Source organism: Microcaecilia unicolor, chromosome 1, assembly GCF_901765095.1.
Source record: "Microcaecilia unicolor chromosome 1, aMicUni1.1, whole genome shotgun sequence".
NCBI lineage: Eukaryota > Metazoa > Chordata > Amphibia > Gymnophiona > Siphonopidae > Microcaecilia > Microcaecilia unicolor.
In genome coordinates, this window is record NC_044031.1 from 460,358,721 (window position 1) to 460,383,782 (window position 25,062).

Sequence of the window (25,062 nt, forward strand, 5' to 3'; positions counted from 1 at the left end):
TTATTCAGGATTTGATATACCGCCTAATCTGGCGAGCGGGTCAAGATGGTTTACAAAGCATAAAAGCACCAATATAAAGGAAAGGAATGCTAAATATAGGATAGAAAGTGAAAATCATGCACACAAAAGAGAAACAGACATAGAAGTGGGTTGTAGGCAAGTGGACTATTTTGTTTAGTACACTGCAGCAACCCCTATACCCCAACTGGGGTCTTAAGATCACTAGACTCCCATCATTTAGGGTTGCCAAGCTTCACATTATCCCATTATGAATCAACAAGGCACTCAGTGGGACTTTTACAAAGGTGTGCTAGCGTTTTTAATGTGTGCTAAATGCTAGAGACATCCATATATTCCTATGGGTGTCTCTAGCCTTTAGCACACGCTTCTAGACCCTTTTTGTTCTCCTAACTTTATCTGAGCAGTTACCTGGTTAGTGGACTAAAAATTAACGTTAACCAGTTAAGTGGAAATTTTGCCGAGGTCCGTCCCCCCCAGACTACTAGATAGTACCAATGTGATCTGTCCATATTTTTAAAAGCATTATCCAGAGCCACTCCTACCAGATAATTCCTGCTAAATATCAGCCCCAAATATTTTTAGATAAACTTGTTTTCTTCACAGTACCACAATTTATATTTATCCTTATCATTCTCTCAAAATCATTACAACTTCAGCCCTGAATATTCACTACAAAATCAAGAACTATAACATATTCATTTTTATTCAGGATAAAATACAATCTCTTTATTAAAATATTATAGTTGAGTCCTGTCTTCATGTAATAATGCACAATTAAAGCATATTTTAGAAAGAATGTAAATGATAGCTATGGTATATCACAGAAAATAGAACAGATATCCCAGCAAATGAAAACATCTTAGAGACAAACCACCAAGTAGCTAATGTCACTTACTTAAGAAAGGGAAATAGATTTTGCAGTAAACATGCAGACATGATTTTCATTGTAAAGTAGAGCTGACCCAATCATTAGGCAAGATTGTCATCTAATTGCTTTTGTTATACCTTTATAAATAAATGGCAGATGGTATTTAATGTGAGCAAGTGCAAAATGATGCATGTGGTGAAGAGGTATCCGAACTATAGTTACGTGATGCAAGGTTTCGTATTAGGAGTCACCGACCAGGAAAGGGATCTAAGCGTCATCGATGATCCTTTGAAAACCTCTGCTCAGTGTGTGGTGGTGGCTAAGAAGGCAAATTGTTACATGTTATTAGGAAAGGAATGGAAACAAAAATGAGGATATTATAATGCTTTTGTATCGCTCCATGGTGCGACCACACCTCAAATACTGTGTGCAATTCTGGTCACCGCATCTCAAAAAAGATACAGTGGAATTAGAAAAGGTAAAGAGAAGGGGGACGAAAATGATAAAGGGAATGGAATGACTTCCCTATGAGGAAAGGCTAAAGCAGCTAGGGCTCTTCAGCTTGGAGAAAAGATGGCTGAGGGGAGATATGATAGAGGTCTATAAAATAATGAGTGGAGTGGAATGGGTAGACATGAATCACTTGTTTACTCTTTCCAAAAATACTAGGACTAGGGGGTACGTAATGAAGCTGGAAAATAGTAAATTTAAAACAAGTCAGAAAACATATTTCTTCACTCAATGCTTAATTAAACTCTGGAATTCATTGCCAGAGAACATATTAAAAGCAGTTAGCTTAACGGGGTTTAAAAAAGGTTTGGCTAACTTCCTATATGTGATAAGCCATTATTAAGATGGACTTGAGGAAAATCCACTGCTTATTTCTAGAATAAGCAGCATAAAATGTATTGAGCTGTCTTGGTATCTTGCCAGGTACCTGTAACCTGGATTGGCCACTGATGGAAACAGGATGCTGGGCTTGATGGACCTTTGGTCTGTCCCAGTATGGCAACACTTATGTTCTTGTGTTCTTAAATGTATGATCTCCAATTGTGCATTTTTTCAAGATTGCTCTGGGAGATGTGGCACTGAGGTTTGTGAGTTTATTAGAATGTCAAAGGGGTGCAGAGGAGTTAACTGAGAGGGCAATGAGGCTGAAGAGTCACCTAGGGCACCAAATAACCTTGTACAGGCCCTGATGTAAAGGCATTTTTGCATGGGGCACACTATGACAAGAATGCACATAGCTTTGCATGACCCATTTCTGGGCATATTGGGGAGAGGAGCTTGACCTCCTCAAAGCATGGGCGGAGTCACAAAGTGCACATGTAGTTTATAAAATATACACCTGTGTGCATACACCAGCTGTGAACGTTTAAATCAGCTCAGAAGCAGGTTAAATGTGCATGACTGCATTTTATCTATGACTGTAAATAGGTGCCTATATGTTTTTATATAACAGCCTAAATATAGGTGCCTATGTGGCCTGTGAACCTAGGCCAATGGCGTAGCCACAGGGGCCTTGGGGGCCTGGGACCCCCAATTTAGGTTTGGGCCCCCAAATTCTACTGGTTTGGCTGGCGTGGGTCCCCAAGCCCTATCAGCAGAAGCTTTCCTGTGGTAATATTCGCCACCACGCTGCCTTCCCTGTTTTACCCTCCCTCACGCACATGCTTGGTTTTAATAAAATTGAACATGCACGAGCTTCATGTATGCTCAATTCCACTAAAACCGAGCATGCACGCCAGGGCAGGAAAGCAGGGCAGGCAGTGCGGCACCGAGTACCACCACAGGAAGGTTTCTGTTGGCGGGGTTTGGGGACCCTCATCAGCCCAGATATGTGGGGTTGCAGCGGAGGTGGAGAGCGATGAGGAGGCAGGGTAAAATGTGTCCCCCTCCCCACTTTGGGTGCCCCCTCCCAAGTCAAGGTCTGGCTATGCCTCTTACCTAGGCAACTTGATATAAAAGTACCCTTCATATATGAGCCTTCTTCCAGGCTAAATATGTTCATTTGAAAATCTAACAGTGATCCTGTTCTTCATATTTTGTTTTAGAAATTTATTGTTTGGAAAAGCAGATTTGGACTAACTGAAGTTGGGGATCTGTCTCCAGAAGACATGAAGAAAATCCGATACCTATCTCTGATTGAATTAACAGCCTTCTATGATGCTCTGGGAATAGAGCTAAAGCGTGATCGAATAGTACGAGCCAAAGGGCGAGGTAAAGGGAATAGAAAGTATTGTTTTTACTCAATGTTTTAATGATCTTAATTAGGGTTGAAGCTGTTGCTTAGTATCATTCTCCTTCATTCCAGAAAGTGGTGTCTTCGCAGTGCCTTTGACGGTGCTCCTAGACAATGATCAGAAGAAGGTTCAGGGAACAAAAGTACCTCTTGTCTTTCAAAAGGTAAGTAAGGGAAAATCTGTTAAATTGAGTTCTTCACTTTTCTTTGATTTTATTTCCTTTGCAGTTGTTAAAATATAGAATAAACTCCACTTGTTTCCATTCACTTGACTTTAGAATCAAAATAATCTTTTTCATCATGAAAGGATTAGAACATATATTTTTGTCGTTAGTCAATTTAGGGTTATGATCCCTATCCATAAACATCATCGAAGTCTAAATACAGCCTTTTCCTTCAAAGTTAATTTCCAACTGTTCACCTTTCTTTGCTTTCCCGATTCTCCTGAGATAAGCATTGAGAGGCCTTCATGTATGGGATACATGAGGTTTGGATCTCACCCTAGAAACACTTCCAGAAATATCAGAGTTCAAGCATGCCAGGACACTTCTGTTGTTGTTCAGTAAACTAATGGAAAGGTAGCTTACATTAAAATCTAGACCTTGTTCATAAATTGAGTGACTTACCTAGGTTCTGGCAACCTGTAGGCCTAGTCCACCATGAGGATAATTTTATAACATGTGCCTGGTTTAAGAGGGTATATAGGCACGTCTACTTGTCTTTATAAAATACTAGCATAAGGGGAAGAAATTATATCTGCCTTTCAGTCACGGACATTTACAATCCATCCTGGAGCAGGTAGATGTCTGTGCCTATCATTTTTTAAGTATATGTGTAGATTAGTGCATTTTACACTATAATTGATGTCCGTATTTGCAAACTCCAGCCAAGCTTTGCCCCAGTGCAGGTCTACATGCTGTCATGTCATGGTGCGTACATATTAGAATGGTCAGTTAATGAATCTCTGAGACCTGGTGAAAGGAGGATAACCAGTAGGACACTGTTATACCAGGGTACAAATTATATCATAGTGATAGGGTGGATCGAATTGGTGGAGGGATAGCATTGTATGTTAAGGAGGGCCTTGAATCAAATAGATTGAAAATTCTGCAGGACACAAAACACATCTTGCAATCCCTATGGATTGAAATTTCATGTGTAAAGGGGAAAAGGATAGTGATAGGTGTGTACTACCGTCCACCTGGCCTGGATGAACAGACAGATGTATAAATGTTATCAGACATTAGGGAGGTTAACAAACTGGGGAACACAGTAATAATGGGTGATTTCAATTACCCTAATATTGACTGGGTAAATGTAACATCAGGGCATACTAGGGAGGTAAAATTCCTTGACGAAATCAAGGACTGCTTTATGGAGCAACTAGTACAGGAGCCAACAAGAGGAGGAAAAATTCTAGACCTAGTCCTTAATGGAGCACATAATCTGGTGCAGGGGGTAATGGTGCTGGGGCCGCTTTATAACAGTGATCATAATATCATCAGACTTGATATCAGCTCTGGAGTTACACAGGAAATCCAATACATTAGCAGAAAATGAGAAGAACAGTGGAAAAATACCATCCTGAAAGCACAGGTCAGTTATATTCCATATATTAAAAAAGGAGGAAGGAAGTCCAAGTGACAGCCGGCATGGTTAAAAAGTGAGGTGATGGAAGCTATCAGAGCTAAAAGAAAATCGTTCAGAAAATGGATTAAGGATCCCACTGAAAATAATAAGAAACAGTATAAGAAATGGCAAGATTAATGCAAAGCGCTGATAAGGAAAGCAAAGAGAGACTTTGAAAAAAAGATTGCATTGGAGGCAAAAACGCATAGTAAAAACTTTTTTAGGTATATTAGAAGCATGAAGCTGATGAAAGAATCAGTTGGACTGCTAGATGACCAAGGGGTGAAAGGGACACTCAAGGAAGACAAAGCCATAGCAGAGAGATTAAATGAATTCTTTGCTTCTGTCTTCACCAAGGAAGGTTTGGGAGATACCGGTGTCAGAAATGGTATTCAAAGCTGATGAGTCAGAGAAACTGAATCAAACCTGGACCAGATAGTATTCACCCCAGAGAACTGATAGAATTGAAAAATAAACTTGCAGAGCTACTGTTAGTAATATGCAACTTATCTTTAAAATCAAGCATGGTACCGGAAGATTGGAGGGTGGCCAATGTAATGCCGATTTTTTAAAAAGGTTCCAGAGGTGATCTGGGAAACTATAGACTGTTGAGCTTGACGTCAGTGAACCCGACGTTGGTGCTGGGCAAAACGGTAGAGGCTATTATAAAGAACAATATTACAGAGCATATTCAAAAGCATGGATTAATGAGACAAAGCCAATATGGATTTAGTGGAGGGAAATCTTGCCTCGCAAATCTGCTACATTTCTTCGAAGGGTTAAACAAACAAGTGGATAAAGGTGAGCTGGTTGATATTGTGTATCTGGATTTTCAAAAGGCATTTGACAAAGTACCTCATGAAAGACTCCAGAGGAAGTTGGAGAGTCATGGGATAGGAGATAGTGTTCTATTGTGGATTAAAAACTGGTTAAAAGATAGAAAACAGAGAATAGGATTAAATGGCCAGTATTCTCAATGGAGAAAGGTAGATAGTGGGGTTCCGCAGGGATCTGTGCTGGGACCGCTGCTTTTTAACATATTTATAAATGATCTAGAGATGGGAGTAACTAGTAAGGTAAATTTGCTGACGACACAAAGTTATTCAAAGTTGCTAAATCGCAAGAGGATTGTGAAAAATTACAAGATGACCTTACAAGACTGGGCATCCAAATGGCAGATGACGTTTAACTTGAACAAGTGCAAAGTGATGCACGTGGGAAAGAGGAACTCATACTATAGCTACGTGTTGCAAGGTAACAACATTAGGAGTCACCGACCAGAAAAGGGATCTAGGTGTCATCATTGATGATACGTTGAAACCCTCTGCTCAGTGTGCGGCGGCGGCTAAGAAGGCAAATAGATATTATTAGGAAGGAATGGAAAACAATAACGAGGGCATTATAATGCCTTTGTACCACTCCATGGTACGACCGCACCTCTAATACTGTGTGCAATTCTGGTCACCGCATCTCAAAAAAGATATAATGGAATTAGAAAAGGTACAGAGAAGGGTGATGAAAATGATAACGGGGATGGGACAACTTCCCTATGAGGAAAGGCTAAAGTGGCTAAGGCTCTTCAGCTTGGAGAAAAGATGGCTAAGGGGAGATATGATAAAGGTCTATAAAATAATGAGTGGAGTGGAACAAGTAGACATGAATCGCTTGTTTACTCTTTCCAAAAATACTAGAACTAGGGGCACTCAATGAAGCTACAAAGTAGTAAATTAAAAACATCAAAGAAAATATTTCTTCACTCAACGTGTAATTAAACTCTGGAATTCGTTGCCAGAGAATGTAGTAAAAGCAGTTAGCTTAGTGGGGTTTAAAGAAGGTTTGGATAACTTCCTAAAAGAAAAGTCCATAAGCCATTATTAACATGGTCTTGGGGAAAATCCACTGCTTATTTCTAGGATAAGCAGGTTAAAATGTATTGAACTGTCTTGGGATCTTGCCAGGTACTTATAACCTGAATTGGCCACTGTTGGAAACAGGATGCTAGGCTTGATGGACCTTCAGTCTGTCCCAGTATGGCAACGCTTATGTTCTTACGTTAGTATTTTATAAAAGGCCATTGACCCTCGAAGGTGCAAAAATTACTTTACAAAACTATCTCTTGAATGATAGCTTTTAACCAGACATCTTGATATTTTGTCAAACGTTATCCATTTAAAATGAAAATAGGAGTAAGCATGGCAGAAGCAGATTGCAGCTTAGCCTGATTTTGACATTATTCAGCCACTAACTAGTTATTGTTATTCAAATAAATTGGCCATATATAGAAGTGCTAAGACACGTAGGGGAAGATATTCAGTCCGCTGTGATGAACGTTTTTTAGCCACCGCCGGCATTATTCCTAGCCTTGTCCGGGCAGCAGCACTGAATATCTGAATTTATGTAACCGACTCTCTCTTATTCGGTTAAGTGCAATATTCAGCACTTAACCACATAAAGCGGCCCTTTTACTAAAGAGTTGTTGCATGGCAACAGGCATGCTGTGCGGCAACCCGGTACTACCATCAGCCCAACGCGGGTGCCAGTGGTAGTTCCGCCCAGCCACATACCATTTCCAGTGCTATGGAAAATTGTTCCGCATTTTTTACTGCAGCAGTTACCGCCAGGCAGTGGCGTACCAAGGGGGGAGCAGTGGGGGGCGGTCCACCCCGGGTGCACGCCGCTGGGGGGGTGCCGCACGCCTGTTGACTGAGTCCGCTCATTCCCTCCCTGCTGCTCCCTCTGCGTGGAACAGGTTACTTCCCGTTCCGGGGCAGAGGGAGCAGCAGGGAGGGAACGAGCGGACTCGGCCAGCAGGCGTGCGGCACCCCCCTAGCAGGTAAAAATGCAGCCGGGGGAGGCTGTAATTTCGCCGGCGGGGGATGTAATTTCGCCGGGGGGGGGGGGGGCGCATCGGCAATCCGCCCCGGGTGTCAGGCAGCCTAGGAACGCGACTGCCGCCAGGATAGAACAGGAGACCTTACCGCTACCTCAGTGGGTGGCGGTAAGTGTTCCTTCCGAAATGGCTGTGTGGCAAGGGCAAACTTCCAACATGGCCATTTCTTTTTTCCATCTTTTTACCACTACAGTAAAAGGGGATTCTATGTGCAGCAAAAACATGCACTGCCATTAGCACAGGTCCTCTTTTACCGCAGCTTAGTAAAAGGGCCTCAAAGATAGGACTGAATTTTATGCTCCTGTCTGATATGGCCACTTAACTTAGGCAGTTAAGTGTTGAATATAGGGATATATAATTGGGATAGCAAAATGCTTCTTTATTAAAAGACCCGACGTGTGTGCTTTTTTGTAATGATGCCACTGAGCTGCATTATTCATGGCGCATTTGTAACAAGTTATCAGACCTCTGATACAGGCATGGTTGCTGAAACGCGGCCTGTGTCGGGTCTTTAAATACAGAAGCGTTTTGCTATCCCAGTTCCGGATGCCCCCGGTGCTTTTGCTTTTTTTGGTTTGTATTCTGTGCTTCAGATTCCCTCTCCTTCCCCTTTTTGATGAACATAGGCACTTCATCACATAAATGCTGGCTCCGCCCATGGACCACCCACAAAATAGCTGGCTCTCAGTTTAGTGGTCTGTGGTGGATATTCAGTGGCACTAACCAATTAGGTTAGGTGCTACTGAATACCAGCAGATAGTCCTGAATAAACAGTTTAACAGGCCAGGAGCCATTTCTGGCTGGTTAAATCGCTTTGAGTATCAATCCTCTAGATATCTGAGTTATCTGGATATCTTCTTAAATACTGCATGAAAGGTATCCAGATTCCTATAACCAGATATCATTCTGCTGAATACTGGCCTCTCAGTTTATTTTCCACAATTCGCTTATCAGTTTCTAGAATTCTCCTGTCTCTTCTTCATGAATGTTGCTGTGGCGTCACTTGGCTGATACTTTATTATGAATAAGCAACACCAATGGAAATCTTTGCACTTTCATCACAGTGAATTTTACATGAAACATGCCTTTCATTTGTGCAGTTCTGTTTCTTTGTAGCTTTTACTGAAACTTGAGGAAACGGGTTTACACACTGAAGGAATTCTACGAGTTCCTGGATCCGCTTCAAGGGTAAAGGTACGTGTCTTTAATCTGGCTAAGACTGGCAGAGAACTCTACGTGTCTAATAATGGTTTACGGACTTTTTATTCGGGTACTTATCTAAATCATTTTAAACTCCAATTATGCCTGTTTTCACTACATCTTCCAGTAACAAATTCTAGTTTGTATATACTGAGTTAAGAAAATCCTTTCTCTGATTTTTTTTTTCAATATGCTGCCTATTTGTTTCATGGAGTGTCCTCTAATCCTAGAAAGTAGCATAACCACAGGGGCCTTGGGGGCCTGGGCCCCCTCTCACAAATTGGATTTGAGCTCCCCAAGGTCTGCTAGTTTGGGTGGCGGGTGTCCCCAAGCCCCGCTAGCAGAAGCCTTCTTCCAGTGCTGTTCACCACCATGCTGCCTGCCCTGCTCCCCCCCCCCCCCCCCCGCACACACCTTCTTATAGACTGCCCTCATATGCACACGTCTAAATGATACATGTATAGGCGTATAAACTACATACATTAGCACCTATGCTTATGCACAAAAGTTGCACCTGTGTCGGAGAAGTTATAACTTTATTTTATTTATTTATTTACTTATTTATTTGGATTTATTTGCTGCATTTTTGAAAGAAATTCACTCAAGGCGGTGTACAGCAAGAATAAGTCAAATGTAGGCAATAGACAATTACAGCAGTAAAAATATTCAAATAATACAACATTTGGCATAGTATACTACATCCCAATGTCAACATAATACATAATAAAACATTTTAAGAAACAGCATAGGGTGTAAGCGGAAGCTTTCGGGGATGTTGTTTTATCATAAGCACTTAGGTGCATATATTGGCTTTATAAAACTTAAATATCCCTAACACTTTAGTCTTAATGTACTAAATTATATTAAAAAAAAACTTTTAATGAGCATTATTAATATTGTGGGGCTATCATTAAAAAGGAAGTGAAAGTTGCCAAATAAATACTAAAGTTTCGCTTACAGCCTTTTTCTGTTGTAATCATAACTCCCAGTGCCTCTGTGAATCAATGTGTGAAAAAAATTCTTTGTTCTAAACATATTTAATTTAAATTCATTTTAAAAAACGTATCTGTTGAATAGGAGCCTAATTGAAGTGCTGAGAATTTTTGGAACACTAATCAAGTGGCCTGTGGTAGTGTGAGCAAGTCTTTTGGACGCCTGCTGGTTCATTTTTCGTCTAGGAAAAAGGGCCTTTTTTAAGGGGCCGGAAAATGGACATGCGCTAAAATTGAAACCAGCGCACATTCATCTTCAGCCTGAGAACTTACCGCCACCCATTGACCTAGCAGTAAGGTCTCACACACTACCCTCGCGGTAACCATGCAGAGCGCGCCAACTGATGTTTACTGCCGGGTAAACGGCCCACGGTAGAAAATCGAAAATTATTTTCTACCATGAGATTTGTCATTCAGAATTACTGCCCGGCTCACGTACTAGCCAGGCGGCAGTGCTGATTTGGTGCACGCTGTATGCATGTAGGCCCTCTCACACCTTTGTAAAAGGGCCATTGGTAAATGAGACCAATTTTTAAAAAATATTTCTTTAGACGCATACTGGACCATTAATTTAGGGGTCCTTTACTAAGCTGCGCTAAAAAGTGACCTGTGCTATGACTAGCGTGTGGGTTTCCCCACACTGAGGCCACTTTTATTGCGGCTGTAAAATGGCCACATTTTCTATTTCCTCAATTAATGGCCGTGTGCTAATTTCCCAATTGGCCATTAGTGCAGGAGCCCTTACCGACACCTATTTTCTAGGCAGTAAGGGCTCCCACACTAACCACATGCTAAACATTTAACGTGCGATAGAAACATAGAGTATGGGCAGACAGGAGGTGTCACGTCTGTGGCCCCTCTCAGACTCACCTTATTTCCTGTGGTCAGCTTCTGAGCTGGCTTCTGTCTGTTCTTTGTGAGTTAGTTCTGTCTCTGTCTCTGTGTGCTGGCTGTATTAGATTGTCGGTGTGCTGTCACCCGTTCCAGATTTCAGCTCAGTCCAGTCCGGATCTTCCAGGCTGCCCGACCCTTAGTTGCCTGGTGATTGTTGCACCTGAGTCTGAGCTGCCTGCTGGGCTTATTAGCCATTTGGAACCTCTCTGCCTTTGCCTTTGCATTGCGTCTAAGGCCCTGGTATGTTGGTGCTTGTTGCACTTCTGCTAGTCCAGTGATTTGTTTGAGATTCTTGCCTTGATTCTTGCCTGTTTCTAGCTAGTCTGTGTTTGGTTTAGTTTAGGTTTTACTTGTTTTCCTAGCCTTGTTTCTTGTTTGTATCTCAGTGTTTAGTTTCTGTTTGTGTGCTGGCTTTGTGGCTGCTTGCAGCTTTTAGTTCTGTGTCTTGTTAGTCAGTGTTTTGTTCCCTGTTTCAGTGGCTGCTTGCAGCTTCCAGTTTCTGTCCCCTAGCTTGTCCTGTCCCTGCCTTGTGTTGTATTGTCTAGCCCAGTTTCCTGCCTTGCTGCCCATGTTCCTTCCTTTCCCCTCTGACACTCAGTCCCTGTGCTGCCTAGCTGTTATCCAGCTCCTGCCCTGTCCTGCAAAGTCCTGTCGGCCACCTGAAGCTGGCAGCTCAACTCCTGGTGGAAAGTGGCCAGGTACAGGTGAAGCCTAGCTGTTGTCAGAGTTCTGCCTTGCCCCTGGTGTGGGGTGGTTTTGCCTGCCACTGCCGCTCTTCGGCAGTGGCCCAAGGGCTCACAACCCAATTCCAGCTTTGAAAACATGACAGGAGGCCATTCCATGCTTCCATCATCCTTTCCGTTAAAATCGCAAACTCCATTAAGGTTGCTGTAGACATTTGTTGGACTTGTCGATCGGAGGTTGGCTCATTGCGTCACTATGATTGTGTGCACCTAAAACATTACTGGGGCTCGATTTGGAAGACTATTTGTCAACTATTTCAAATCAATAAACCCTTAACTTATATAATTCTGTTGCTAGGTGCAGATGCACTGCCTACTCCACTAGAAGATCACAAAGCCAAACTGTTTCTCCTATTGATACATTTTGAAATTAAAATGATTCAACGTGTGGCTGCAGAAAAAAGTAGGTCTCTGAAATCCAATGATAGGATATGGGCTCCCCTACTAGAATTTACTTCAAGTTAAGGATGTCGCTACTCTCTGTTAACTATGAGTACCTTGTTTTCTCCAATATGTTTTCTCCATACACACGTGTGCTGTTGATATTTCTGTTTTATTGCTTTAGTAGCATATGTTTTCATTGGTCTGTAATGTTTTTTTTTACATTACATTTTGGACATTTATATACATATGTTATGTAAATTGTATATTGTTGAAAGCAAAATCCTCAATAAAAATTTTGAACTTAAAAAAGAAAAAGAGTATTTTCTTAGAATCCTCCTAAGCCTATTTCCTCTTAACTTCAACATATGCCCTCTCATTTCAGAGTTTTCCTTCATTTGAAAAAGGCTCACCTCCTGTACATTAATGCCATTGAGGTATTTGAACATCTCTATCATATCCCGACTCTCCTGCCTCTTTTCCAGTGTGTAGATGTTGAGGGTCATAAGTCTGTCCCTTTATGTTTTATGACTGAGACTGCTTACCAGTTTTGTAGCCACCCTCTGGGCCAATTCCATCCTGTTTATATCTTTCTGTAGGTGTGGTCTCCAGAACGGAACACAGTATTCTAAATGGGGCCTCACCAGAGACTTATACAAGGGCACTATCACCTCCTTTTTCCTGTTGGTCATCCCTTTCCTTATGCACCCGAGCATCTTTCTGGCTTTGACTGTCGCCTTTTCTACCTGTTTAGCCACCGTAAGATCATCAAATACAACCACCCCCAAGTCCTGCTCTTCTTTCATACACAGGAGCACTTCACCCCCTATATTGTACTGTTCCCTTGGATTTTTGTAACCCAAGTGCATGACCTTGGGTTACAAAATCATTGGACCATTCTTCAAGTTTTGCTAGATCCTTCCTCATGAAATCCACACCCTTCGGAGTGTCCACCCTATAACAGAGTTTGGTATCATCCACAAAGAGACAAACCTTACCAGATAGCCCGTCCTCAATATCACACACAAAGATGTAAAGAGCTGAACCGAGGACCGATCCCTGCGGTACACCATTGATAACCTCTCTTTCTTCAGAGCAATCTCCATTTCCCACTACCCTCTGAAGCGATGATGTAACTCCACTAACCGATTAGTGCTGAATATGCCTACTCTCCACCCCTAAACACACCCCCAGTGCTATAAAAAAGTATTTCTTAGCGCATAGGAAGCACACGCAGATGCAAAAACTACCATGGCATGCCTGAGCACGGCCTACAGTAGTAATTTTTAACCTGCGGTAGGCACACATTAGTACGTACCATAACTTAGTAAAAGGGCCCCTTCATAAAATATCCCCCAACTCAGGAGGCAAACACATTGTGTTGCTGTGCCTGTACTATTGATAAACAGGTCAATATTAAGCCACTGTGGTCAGCTACAGTGGTAAAAAACATCTTGGATTTTTAGTTCTGCTGTCCAGATTGGAAATGACATTGAGGGGTCTTTTTACAAAGGTGCACTAGCATGTCTAGTATGTGTTAAAAATAAGTGTGCACTAAACACTAGAGATGTCCATATATTCCTATGGGCATCTCTAGCATTTAGCGCATTCTAATCATTTGCATGGGCTAAAAACAGTACTGCACCTTGGTAAAAGGCCCCCTGAATATCCAGAAAGAGCGGTCAGTGCCAGAGCTATCCAGAGGTTGCCCTAACTGTATCCAGGTAGTGGTTTCAATATTGCTGCTCTTTGGATAATGTGCCAAGGCAATTATCTGGATAATTTCCTTAGAATATTGGGATTAAATTCTTTTTTAAGCAAATCCAGAGTTCCCGTTTCAAAAGCATCGTATTTGTTGATGATTCTAGATTTTGTATGTATCGAAACCCACTGGAGGGTGATGTAATCCACATCTGGCTTTGATTAGAAGAATAAGCATATTCAACATTTTTCAAGCATCAAAGTTTCAGTAAACATGTATGGCAACAATTTTGCTTTTCATTAAATCCAAATGCACTTATTTTAATACTTAAAAGAAAAGAGGAATTGAGGTGTATAATGTTTATATTTATGTTTATCATTTATAACCCACTTTTATCCAAGGCAGGGAACACAACAACGTACATAACTAAAACACACACTTCAAAGATAATAAATAACTGCAGTATCAATCTAAGCAATAGTGAAGTCAAGCTAAACCATAGGCTTGACCACGTAGGTACTGCTTCAACATCAGTTTCAAAAATCAAAACTTAAAGGGTTGCATATGTGTTTGCATGTCAAGTGGTGCTTAGATGGCAACTCTGGCTGGTTCAACTAAGGCTGGTGCTGGGCTGGCTTGTACGGTCTGAGTCCCGTATATAGGGACCCTTTTACAGAGCGGCTTACCGCTCGCTGTTTCAGGACTACTATCGGCCCAACATGGCTGCCAGAAGTAGTCCCGCACTGAGTGCGTGCCATTTCTGGGGAGGGGGGGGGGAGGAAACCCTGGATATGGCTTGCGCGGCGGTAACCCGGCAGTAATCGGCCATCGCCACAAGCTGCCTGGTTACTGCCAGGTTAGTGCGAGAGCCCTTATCTCCACCTCAATGTGTGGTGGTAAGGGCTCCCCATCGCATGGGGAATCTTACCGCGTGGCCATGTGTATCTGGGGGATTTATACCCGCTATGGTAAAAAGAGCCCTGGCACGCAGGAAAAACGACCCCCACCACTAGCGCAGGGCCCTTTTTCCCCACAGCTTGGTGAAAGGACCCCATAGCAATCTGGTTTAGAATGGGCTGGACAGAGCTTCGATGGAAACTCCAGAAATTTGGAACGTGAGGACAGTGCCAGGCAGACTTTTACAGTCTGTGTCCCGCAAGTAACAAGATGGATTTGGATAGGCTGGAGTGTGGGCTTTGACAGCAACTCCAGTAGTTGGAACATAAGAGCTAGGCAGACTTCTATGGTCTATGTCCCAGAAACAACAAAGAAGGACCATGATCAAGTATATAATATCACGTTCATTGTTGATTTAATCTAGAATTGAGAATGAATGTGACTGTTGGGCAGATTGGATGGACCATTCAGCTCTTTATCTAAAGAGGATACATTCCTGTGCAATCTCAATTTCAAGGGCAATTTATTCCATTCATGGGGACCAGTGATTGAAAATGTGCCATTCCTCGTTTGTCGAAGTCATAGATGTCAGTAATTGGGTACTTCAAGTGTACAAGCATGCATGGATCACAGACGCCTGGATGGCACATACTGGTGCAAGTTGTCACATAATTAAAAAGATAAATCTTGATACAATCCCAAATGAACAAGCAAAAGTCAATTAAATTGAATTCACTGCATCACAAGTAACCAACGCAGTTTCTTAAAAAAAAGGGTCACATGCTCAAATAAACAATCATTGCTGAGGAGAAGCAAAAACTAGGTTTCCTAATATCACATCCTAACATTACTGTATACTATACTGCTCAATACTTGTATATTCATGCAATTTTTTAAAATATCTTCTTTATTTCAAATGCAATAAAGAGACCAAAGAGTAGCTACAAACTTCTTCCTACAAAGCAGGCACATCACATCTCCGAGAATTGAGTAGATGGAGGACACATTGGGGTGATAGGATGGGGGCTTCTGGAGAACGAAGCTGACCTACCTTGTAGATGACAGTATATATAAGTGAAACATCAAAGCATTTCAGTGACAGTCACCTACAGACTGTCACTGAAATGCTTTGATGTTTCACTTATATATACTGTCATCTACCACATTTGCTTATTTCCGATCTGACGAAGAAGGGTAACCTTCGAAAGCTAATCAAGAAATGTATTAAGTTATGTCCAATAAATAAGGTATCATCTTATTTTCTTTTCCATGTTTTATTTTATTTCTATTGATTACCTTTAAAATGGACTAACAAGGCCACCACACCACACCGCCAAAACACGGACCGTGTCAGGTCTGATTAATAAAGTGAAGTTGAGACGCCCTCACTCTTGAAGGCTCCTTGTGCTTTTTTGCCTATTTCCAGGTTAACTGTAGCCAGGTACCACGTGCTAATTTGCACCTTAATACAGAACCAAAATAAGAAAATGCTGCATCTGCCCCACTGATTGCCACATAAAATCTGCAGCTACTGTATGGTATATTCCCGCAATAAGCCACAGTAACTACACTGTGCTTGAGTAAAAGGGCCCCGTTGTGCATTGTGTTCATTTTTCTATGTTTCTAACACACCTTAATAGCTACCCCCTAAATCCCAAATTCTATTAAAAAAGGCTACAAATTACGTGTGCAAATTATTTATATATTATTTATTTATTAATTGGATTTTGCTAACACCTTTTCAGTAGTATCTCAAGGTGATTTCCCTGTCCCTGGAGGGCTTGCAATCTAAGTTTGTACCTAAGGCAGCGAAGGGTTAAGTGACCTGCCCAAGATCACAAGAAGCAGCAGTGGGATTTGAATCGGCCACCTTTGGATGTCAAGCCCAGTGTGCTAATTAGTTCCGATAATTATCTTGTTAACAAGCAATTATTGACACTAATTAGATTTACTTGAAATGTACGCACATAAATTTAAGCAACAAATCTGTGCTTAAATTTTACATACAAGTTCAAAAAGGGGGCACAGGAATGGGAGGGTCATGGGCAGATTGGAGGCATTCTTAGAATTTATGTGTGTAATTATAGAATAAGAGGGATCCACACCTAATTTAGATGCAAGAATTTACACCACATTTCAGTTGGTGCAAATGGTCATTGCTTAAAGTTAGGTGCAATTTCCGGGCATAAGCGCTATTCTATAAACCACACCTAACTTTAAGTGCAGTTTATAGAACAGTGTATTTTTCGGTGCCAGTTTTGCAAGTGCCATATATAGAATCTAGCCCTAAACATTTTAAGGCATGTTAATGTATGAACAGATGCACATCCGTACTTCTTGCCTGTCGAGTGCGGTGACAGTACTATTTGAGCATACTTAATTCTCCTCCTTGGCCCTGGTTTAAAAGATGCAGATGTCATCATTTCCAGAGAGAAATTAATGAGCCTCACACATTTGTAATGAAGTAAATAATTCTGGCCGGTAGAGAAAGGCCTGCATAAAATCCCTTATATATAGGATACTGGCATATCTGCTACTATTCAGACTCTTAGGGCTGTTTCTAAGGTGCGTTAGTGTTTTTAGTGTGCCTACACAGCGCACGCGAACTATGTAGGCGCCTATAGGAATATTGTAGGCATGTACATTTTAACGCACGTTAAAACATTAACGCGCTTATAACACTGCTCAGTAAACAGGGCCCTTAATGAGTCATTTGTCAAACTCAGGCTAGCATATTTGCCAACCTGCTTGAATAGCTTGTTATCACATTTGCCTTGCTAGCCTGTAAATGGGTGAATTCATCCTTTAAATGTATATTTTTAAATTTTCTTTAATGAACACACAGAACTGAAAATATATTTGTGTAAACTCCCTTGACTGAGAATCCTAGTGTCCTGATGTAAAAGAAATAAAACAACTTCAACAAAAACAATTAGGTTTCTAAATCCTGTATCCTGAGGTAGCTCCTTGGCCTGTTGGAACAATGATAAGCTACAAAGCTTGGAATGCTCATTGTCATGAAGTGACAGGCTATTTCCGCTTCTCTAGCTGGAGGGAATTTAATCTTCATGTCCTACTTCTCCTGATTCAGTCCCACAAACAGTGAATGTAAAATAGGCGAGATAACAGAAAACAAGCCAAGTGCTCCAGCAAGATGAAATGTAAATTGTCATGAAGGGAACACTAAATATTAACCTAATTTTTTTCCTTTTAAATTATACTCAGATGCCACTACATTCTAATTAGTCATTTGCCTGTAAGGCATATTTCTCTTTCAAATACTTCTTTTAAAGTAAGCTTTGGGGTTTTTTGACATATTTCAATGCATAGGCGGTTGGTGGCTCCGCTGTTTGGGTAGGCTAATGTGAGTGGGACCAGGGCGGGGCTAGGGCAGAGCCTGAGTTTATAATTGTCTGACAACATTAGAAAGAAAGGTAAGCAAAATAGTTGCAGGTAATATATATTTAATATTTAAATTTAATATTAGGTATCAATACCAAATAACATGGCAAGAAAATTAAACAGTTCAAAATTCAGTAGATATATATGCTCAATTCTTCTATGAAGAGTTATTTTATCTTTAACTATAGCACGTGCTAAATTTTGTAATGTCTTAACCCCTTCCTAGATAGTTTCAACTTCAGAAGCAAATTCCTCCCTAGTTCCCTCCAAATTTTTTGATAGAGAATCAACAGTACTCACTAGCATGGTAATTTCTTGAATTGATTTGAAAACAATAGAGTCAAGCTTCCGGAGAGCAACCCAAATACTCTCAAGAGTCGCCGCTGTGGGTCTCTGCTGATGTGCTGAATTCCCAGCCAGGAGTCCAATGGTGTCACTTCCTTCCTCTGGTATAGCAACATCCGCCCCTCGATGTAAGGCTTCCAACTCGGCTTCTATCACCTTAGGAAATCTCTGCAGTCTTGCTGGTTCAGCAGGGCATAGTAGCTGGTTGACAGTGGTGGTGGGGGGGGGGGGAAGAAGAGTGATATGTGGACTCAGAAATCCAGGATCTCCTCTGCCCAAGGTTTCAGCAGAAGCCCCCGGTTACCTGTACAGAGATTCTAGCAGCGAGTCTTGCAAATGACTACTGACGGGGGGGGGGGGGGGGTGTAATTAACTGTAGAGAGATCAGTTTTGACCACCCCTTTACACTTTGTATGAGGTATAACGGTTAGAAAAGAACAATTCAGCAGGTAAGAATGCTCCAACCCCACTGTGAGCTCATGCTGCCATCTTGCCCCATCTCTTTCTCCATTTGTAAATTTTCATGCATGGATCCTCCACACCTAATTTTATCGTGAGGATTTACACCAGGTATCAGTTGGCATAAATCCTTGTGTCCGAAACTGGACATGGATCCCAGTGGTAAGTGCTATTCTATAAATGTCACTCTACTTTGAGCACCATTTATAGAACAATGCTTAGTGCTCATTTTTTGGGCACTTAAATTTGGGTACCATTTATAGAATTTAGCCCTATATGTATAGCAGTGCGCAATATACATTTTAATTTTAATACCAATAGTCATTTTTAATTTAACTGCTGACTGTCGTCATGAAATATTACCCCCAGAGTTTTTGTCTGGAGCAATGTAGCTTGTCTTACAAGGCTTTGTTCTGAAGAGAAATTAATCCAACATTTACTACTACTACTACTACTTAACATTTCTAGAGCGCTACTAGGGCTACGCAGCGCTGTACAGTTTAAAAAGAAGGACAGTCCCTGCTCGAAGGAGCTTACATTCTAAAGGACGAAATGTCAAGTTGGGGCAGTCAAGATTTCTTGAATAGAAGTGTAGTGGTTAGGTGCCGAAGGCGACATTGAAGAGGTGGGCTTTGAGCAAGGATTTGAAGATGGGCAGGGAGGGGGCCTGGCGTATGGGCTCAGGTATTTACCAACCCTTTGCTAATAAGTAAGGAGTTAAATTGACTATGGGCATTGGTGAACGGCTGTTTCTTTTGTTTTCAGAGTCTCCGTCAGGAACTTGATGCAAAATTCTATGAAGACACCTTTAATTGGGAGCAAGTGCGAAACAACGATGCAGCTGGCCTGCTCAAGATGTTTATCAGAGAACTCCCAAGCCCCTTCTTCCCTGTGGAGTACCTGACTGCCTTTATCTCTTTTGTGGAAAGTATGTTGGTGAAGTATTCATGATCTAGCCAAGCAGAAATACTACCATGCTTTATAAACCTAGGAGGTCATGGTCAACACACTGGAATGTGAATGTTATGCTCTGATAGGCTAAGGTTAAGGATTGCCTGTTGTCCTCAACAACCAATAATGGCCCCATAAAGTATGAAAACTATTTGAGATATTATTTTTGTTTAATTTGCAGAGGGAGGAGTGGTGTAGTTGTTAAGTCACTGGACCATAATTTAGGAGAATAATTGGGACAAGAACTCAAGACTCCCCCTGCTATTGACACTGTAACTTTGTGTAGGTCATTTATTTATTTACATATGTTAACTGCCTTTATGAAGAGATTCATAACAGCAGTGTGTAATAGGTATAGCTTGACGTGGAGGGACATTTTTGATATGATGTCTAAGTCCAGCTTTGGATGTTTTGCTCCTCCTTTTTCTCTCTCCTCTCCTTCCCTTCTCTCTATGCGCGCCTTTTGTGTATCTCACATTCTCCCATCACCCTATCCCTTCCTCTTTGTGTGTGGTATTTTTTTCATAATTCAATCATTATTGACATTTTTTTACATCTGATAATACATCAAGAGAAACTTTGTTATAAATGAAACACCAAGAAAAAAAAAAACAAAGATGAAAAACAAACAACATCATCATCCTTTCATCAAAACCTCAAAACCCCCCTTGATTACATGCAATTCAAATTGGTATAGTAATAATACTAGGACTCTCCCAAAAAGAAAAAGAAAAATCACATCATCATATGCAAATGTAATACATGTTAACTCAATGACAAACCCCACGTGGTAGAATGTGAGGCAAGAAATGTGAGCAATGGCGCCCAACATCTCTCCTGTCTTTTGAGATTATTCTGTAGTATCTCTCGAAACCTCTCCCCCTCTATAACGTACTGTAGTTTTCCAATCCAATCAAGTGTCGTGGGGGGGGGGGGGGGGCATAGTTTTTCCAGTGCATTGCTATAACCAGCCTTGCTGCCAAAGTAAGAATGGGAAAAGATGTGTTCTGTCCAACACCTGGGCATTATCCATGTCTCGTATCTGCAGCATGGCTAGCTCATACCTGCGGGCATAAGTGACAGGGGACACACGACTGCCAACTGTCCAAACTGCATCCCATATGTGTTGAATCTTTCCACATATGCTTGAATGTGCCCAATGCTCCGCATTGCCTCCAGCACATGGAGGAGGCTCGACATCTAAATCTCTGCAATTTGAGTGGAGTGATGTAGACTCTGCGTAACAACTTGTATTGTGAATCCTGATGCGAGACTGCAGTAGCCGTCTTCCTGAGTGCCATCACAATTCTTTCCCATTGTTCGTCCGAGAAAGAACAGCCCACTTCAGCCTTCCATTGTTGATAGAAAGGATCTGGTAAATGTTTAACAACAGGCTCTCTCCCCAGTTCACCTCTGCGCCTCCCCATCCACCTCTGCGCCCCTCGTCCACCTCTGCACCCCCATGTCCACCTCTGCGCCCCCCCCTCAAATTGCAGAGCTGGCTATAGCCGGGGAGAGAGCCGGGGGGAGGGGTGGCAATGCATTACTCCAGGAAAAAAAATTAAATGATCCCAGGTTCCAATCTAATTCATGTTTAATGTGGGATAAAATGCCATAAATAAGTAAATAAATATAAACTTTTAATGTTGAGCACCTGATTCTCAAAGTGGACATATTCCAAACAGTATAATGAAAATAAAATGATTTTTTCTACCTTTCTTGTCTGGTGACTTCGTTTTTCTGATCATGCTGGCCCAGTATCCGATTCTGCTGCTATCTGTCCTCTTAACTCCATTTCCAGGGTTTCCTTTCCATTTATTTCTTTGCTTTCCACCTTTCTTCTTCATTTCTTGCCCTACATCCTTAAGTAAAAGCTGGGTCCTCCGCATACTTGACTGTCCAGTGGATCCAGCTTCTGCCTATTTTCTTCATCCATGTGCAGTTTCTCTTCTCTCTTCCTTTTCCCTCATCTCTTCCTCACTCTTCCCTCCCCTCCATCTATGTTCAGCATTTCTTCTCTCTCTCCCCTGCCCTCCCCTCCATCCCCATGTCCAGCAACCCTCCTCTCCCCTGCCCTCCCCTCCATCCACCCATGTCTAGCAACCCTCCTCTCCCCCCTGTCCTCCCCTCCATCCACCCGTCAGCAACTCTCCCCTCCCCTCCATCCACCCATGTCCAGCAACTCTCCTCTCCCCTGTCCCCTCCATACCCAGCGATTCTCTTCTCTCCCCTGCCCACTCTATCCATCCATCCATACCCAGCGATTCTCTTCTCTGCCCTGCCCCCTCTATCCATCCATACCCAGCTATTCTCTTCTCTCCCTTGCCCCCTCTATCCATCCATACCCAGCGATTCTCTTCTCTCCCCTGTCCCCCCTCCAGCCATCCATACCCAGCGATTCTCTTCTCTCCCCTGTCCCCCCTCCAGCCATCCATACCCAGCGATTCTCTTCTCTCCCCTGCCCCCCCTCCAGCCATCCATACCCAGTGATTTTCCTCTCTCCCCTGATTACCTCCGTCAAAGTGGCCATGTAATTGAAAGCCCTGCCCGTCTGTAGCCTTCCCTTCGAGTTCGTTCCCTCAGAGTCCCGCCCTCGCGGAAAGAGGAAATGACGTCAGAAGGCGGGACTCTGAAGGAACGAACTCACGAAGGAAAGGCTAGAGGCAGGCAGGGCTTTCAATGGCGTGGCCGCTTCGAAGGAGGTAATAAAAATGATGTAACCCCCCCCCCCCCCAGGGCGGCGCAGGCAAGCAAGGGCAGTGGTGGGAGGTGAGGTAAACGGAGTAAGCATGGCTTGTGGCGCCCTCCTGCCATGCTTACCTCATTTACCAGAGTCGGTGCGAGCCGGCTCCAGCACACCACTGCTCCCAGGTATCGCATTCCTTGAAATTGCCGCGCAAAAGGCACCAAATTTTGCAGCCAATGAATGTCCCCAACAGAAAGATTAATCGGCATCAAAACAGATTTAGATACATTTAGTTTATACCCTGACACAGCACTATTGGCGAGTTACAGACTTAAAAGAAGGGAGAGAGTTCCACTTTGAGTGTTTTTCCCATTCCCCTACACCACCTTGGTTTCCTTCTCTCTCCCTTCCCTGTGTCACCCATGTGTCTTCCCTCCTCTTCTATACCCTTGGTTTCTCTCTCCATTCCTCCATGCCTTTCTCATTTCAGCAGCTCTCAGATTTCCGGTATAAAACATGATCAAGGGCCAGGACCGAAAGAATCATTGTTGCTGGAGATCTGCAGAAGTCATGGGAGTTATTGCTAAAAGTGGTGCCGTCCCCACCTCCTTTCCTTATATTTCCAATCAGAGCATGGAAAGGAGGCAGAGGAAGGGCTTCTACAGACGCACAGAACAGCTACTTGCCCTCCCTCTCTTAAACCTGGAAATGTGAAAGGGGAGAACAGCTGCTGCAGTTGCCTGATTTTTAATGCTGGTTAAAAATAGGTCTTATTAGGAATTGTGCTGGAGAATGAGAAATGGCCCACTGAATGTGGGAGACTTGACCACTCTGCAATGAGGCTATGTGTTTGTGGGTGGTTTGGGTTATGTGTTTTCCCCTAATAAAGGCATGCAGAAAGCTTGATCACTACTGTGGAATGTGTTTTCATATAAAGCTTTGGTCTTTCTCCTTGCATTATTATTTCTTTTCAAAGTAATGTTTTATAAGCATTTCAGCAAAACTAAACAGGCAAATTACTCAACAAAATAGAGAGACCACACATGACAATTAAAGTATCTATGCATAAACAATCTCAAATAAATAAATTATTTATCTATTTATGGTTTCATTTCAAAATCGAGTTCCTGGCCCATCTGTTTACTGTTTGGAGAGGGGTTATGCAATCAGAAATGTTGCAGTTGCTCTCTGATTTGAGTTGTGTAGTGGCTGTCAACCCAGTTGAGTTTTCAAACACCCCCAATGAATATTCATGTTAGATTCATATGCAAATTTAACTCATGCTTATTCATTGTGGATTTACTGAAAGCTTGAATTGTTGGGTGTGTCCTGAAGATTGGGTTAAAGACCAATACTGTTGAGCATCTCATAAATTCATTTGTTTAACAGTCTTTACAGGTTTGTTGACTTCAATGGATTGTGCTGAGTTTGTTTTAACTAAAGACCTTTTCAGGCCTTCATACTAGCTAGACAGCAACACTTTAACTCCTATAAGAAAAATGTTGTCTTTCTCATCTTATGATTGTTAATGACTTTATGATTTTCTTAGAAATCTCCAAGATAAAATTGCAGTTACAAGCTCTGCATTTACTAATCATGCTGCTGCCTGATGCCAATAGAGATATTGCCAAGGTAAGCTCTGTAAAATACCGAACCACCAGTCACATGTTCAACTTCATTAGCCAGGAAAAGTTTTACGCTTAACGTGGAGGGGCATAATCGAATGGCGCCGGCCAACTAGATTACCGGCCATCTATTTTGGTGGCGCCGCAAAGAGCTGTCTGGAACCGTATTATCGAAAAAAATGGCCGGCCATCTTTTGTTTCGATAATACTGTTGGGGCCGGCCAAATGCCATAGATTGCCGGGTTTGAGATGGCCGACTTTGTTTTTCAGCGATAATGGAAACTGGAACCGGCCATCTCAAACCCGGCCAAATCCAAGGCATTTGGCCGTGGGAGGGGCCAGCATTCGTAGTGCACTGGTACTTCTGGATGTTTAGATCTTGCTGATCAGTTATGTTATGACTTACTTGTTCCGGAGTGCTGTATTTTGTGATACTGTTTTGAGAAATGTTCAATAAAGACCATACAAATTTAAAAAGTCCCTGACATGCACTTCCCTTAATGGCCCTCGTTCTCTTGATGGCCGTCTTTCTTCCCGAAGGGGAAAGTCAAAGCTGTTTTTGCTCACAGCTTTTTTAGTAGTAACAATGGGATTTGAACCAGCCACCTCTGCATTACAAGACCAGTGATGTAACCACTTGGCCACAGCTCCACTTACTTGGATGTCTCTACCTTTTGATTATGCCCCTCCAAGTCTCTCTCAGCCACTCACAGACAGCTAAACGCTGTGATTGGCTGAGAGAGACCTGAAGGGGTATAATCAAAAGCGAGGGACAGCCAACTAAGTGGAGCAGTGGCCAAGTGGTTACATCACTGGTCTTGTAATGCAGTGGTGGCTGGTTCAAATCCCACTGTTACTACTATAAAAAAAAAAAAGCAGAATTTCTCAAACTGTGGGTTGTGACCCCAAATTGGGCATGAAACCTGCTTTTGGGGTTACAACGCTCATTGGCCCATAACTCCTCTCCAGGGTTCATGTACTTTCTGTGCCTGCAAAAATGGGATCAAAAACAATAACAGCCAAAACAGAATGAATAAAAATGATGTCAATGTTAAAACAGTAAAACTCCTAAAGAAGCATTAACAAATAAAGATATTTGAGTGGGTTCTTAAAATATAGGGGTCTATTTATTAAG

At 42.2% G+C, this 25,062-nt stretch overlaps 1 protein-coding gene across 3 annotated transcripts in view; it reads left to right on the plus strand.

The window, feature by feature from the left end:
• Positions 1 to 25,062, plus strand: part of ARHGAP28 (Rho GTPase activating protein 28) — a 305,117-nt gene that overhangs the window by 238,789 nt on the left and 41,266 nt on the right. For all 3 annotated transcript variants that reach the window (XM_030213207.1, XM_030213199.1, XM_030213215.1), the window contains exons 6-10: positions 2,944 to 3,109; positions 3,204 to 3,295; positions 8,767 to 8,844; positions 19,431 to 19,593; positions 23,852 to 23,934. In XM_030213207.1, the coding sequence (XP_030069067.1) occupies positions 2,944 to 3,109; positions 3,204 to 3,295; positions 8,767 to 8,844; positions 19,431 to 19,593; positions 23,852 to 23,934 (582 nt within the window). The remainder of the gene's footprint in view (positions 1 to 2,943; positions 3,110 to 3,203; positions 3,296 to 8,766; positions 8,845 to 19,430; positions 19,594 to 23,851; positions 23,935 to 25,062) is intronic.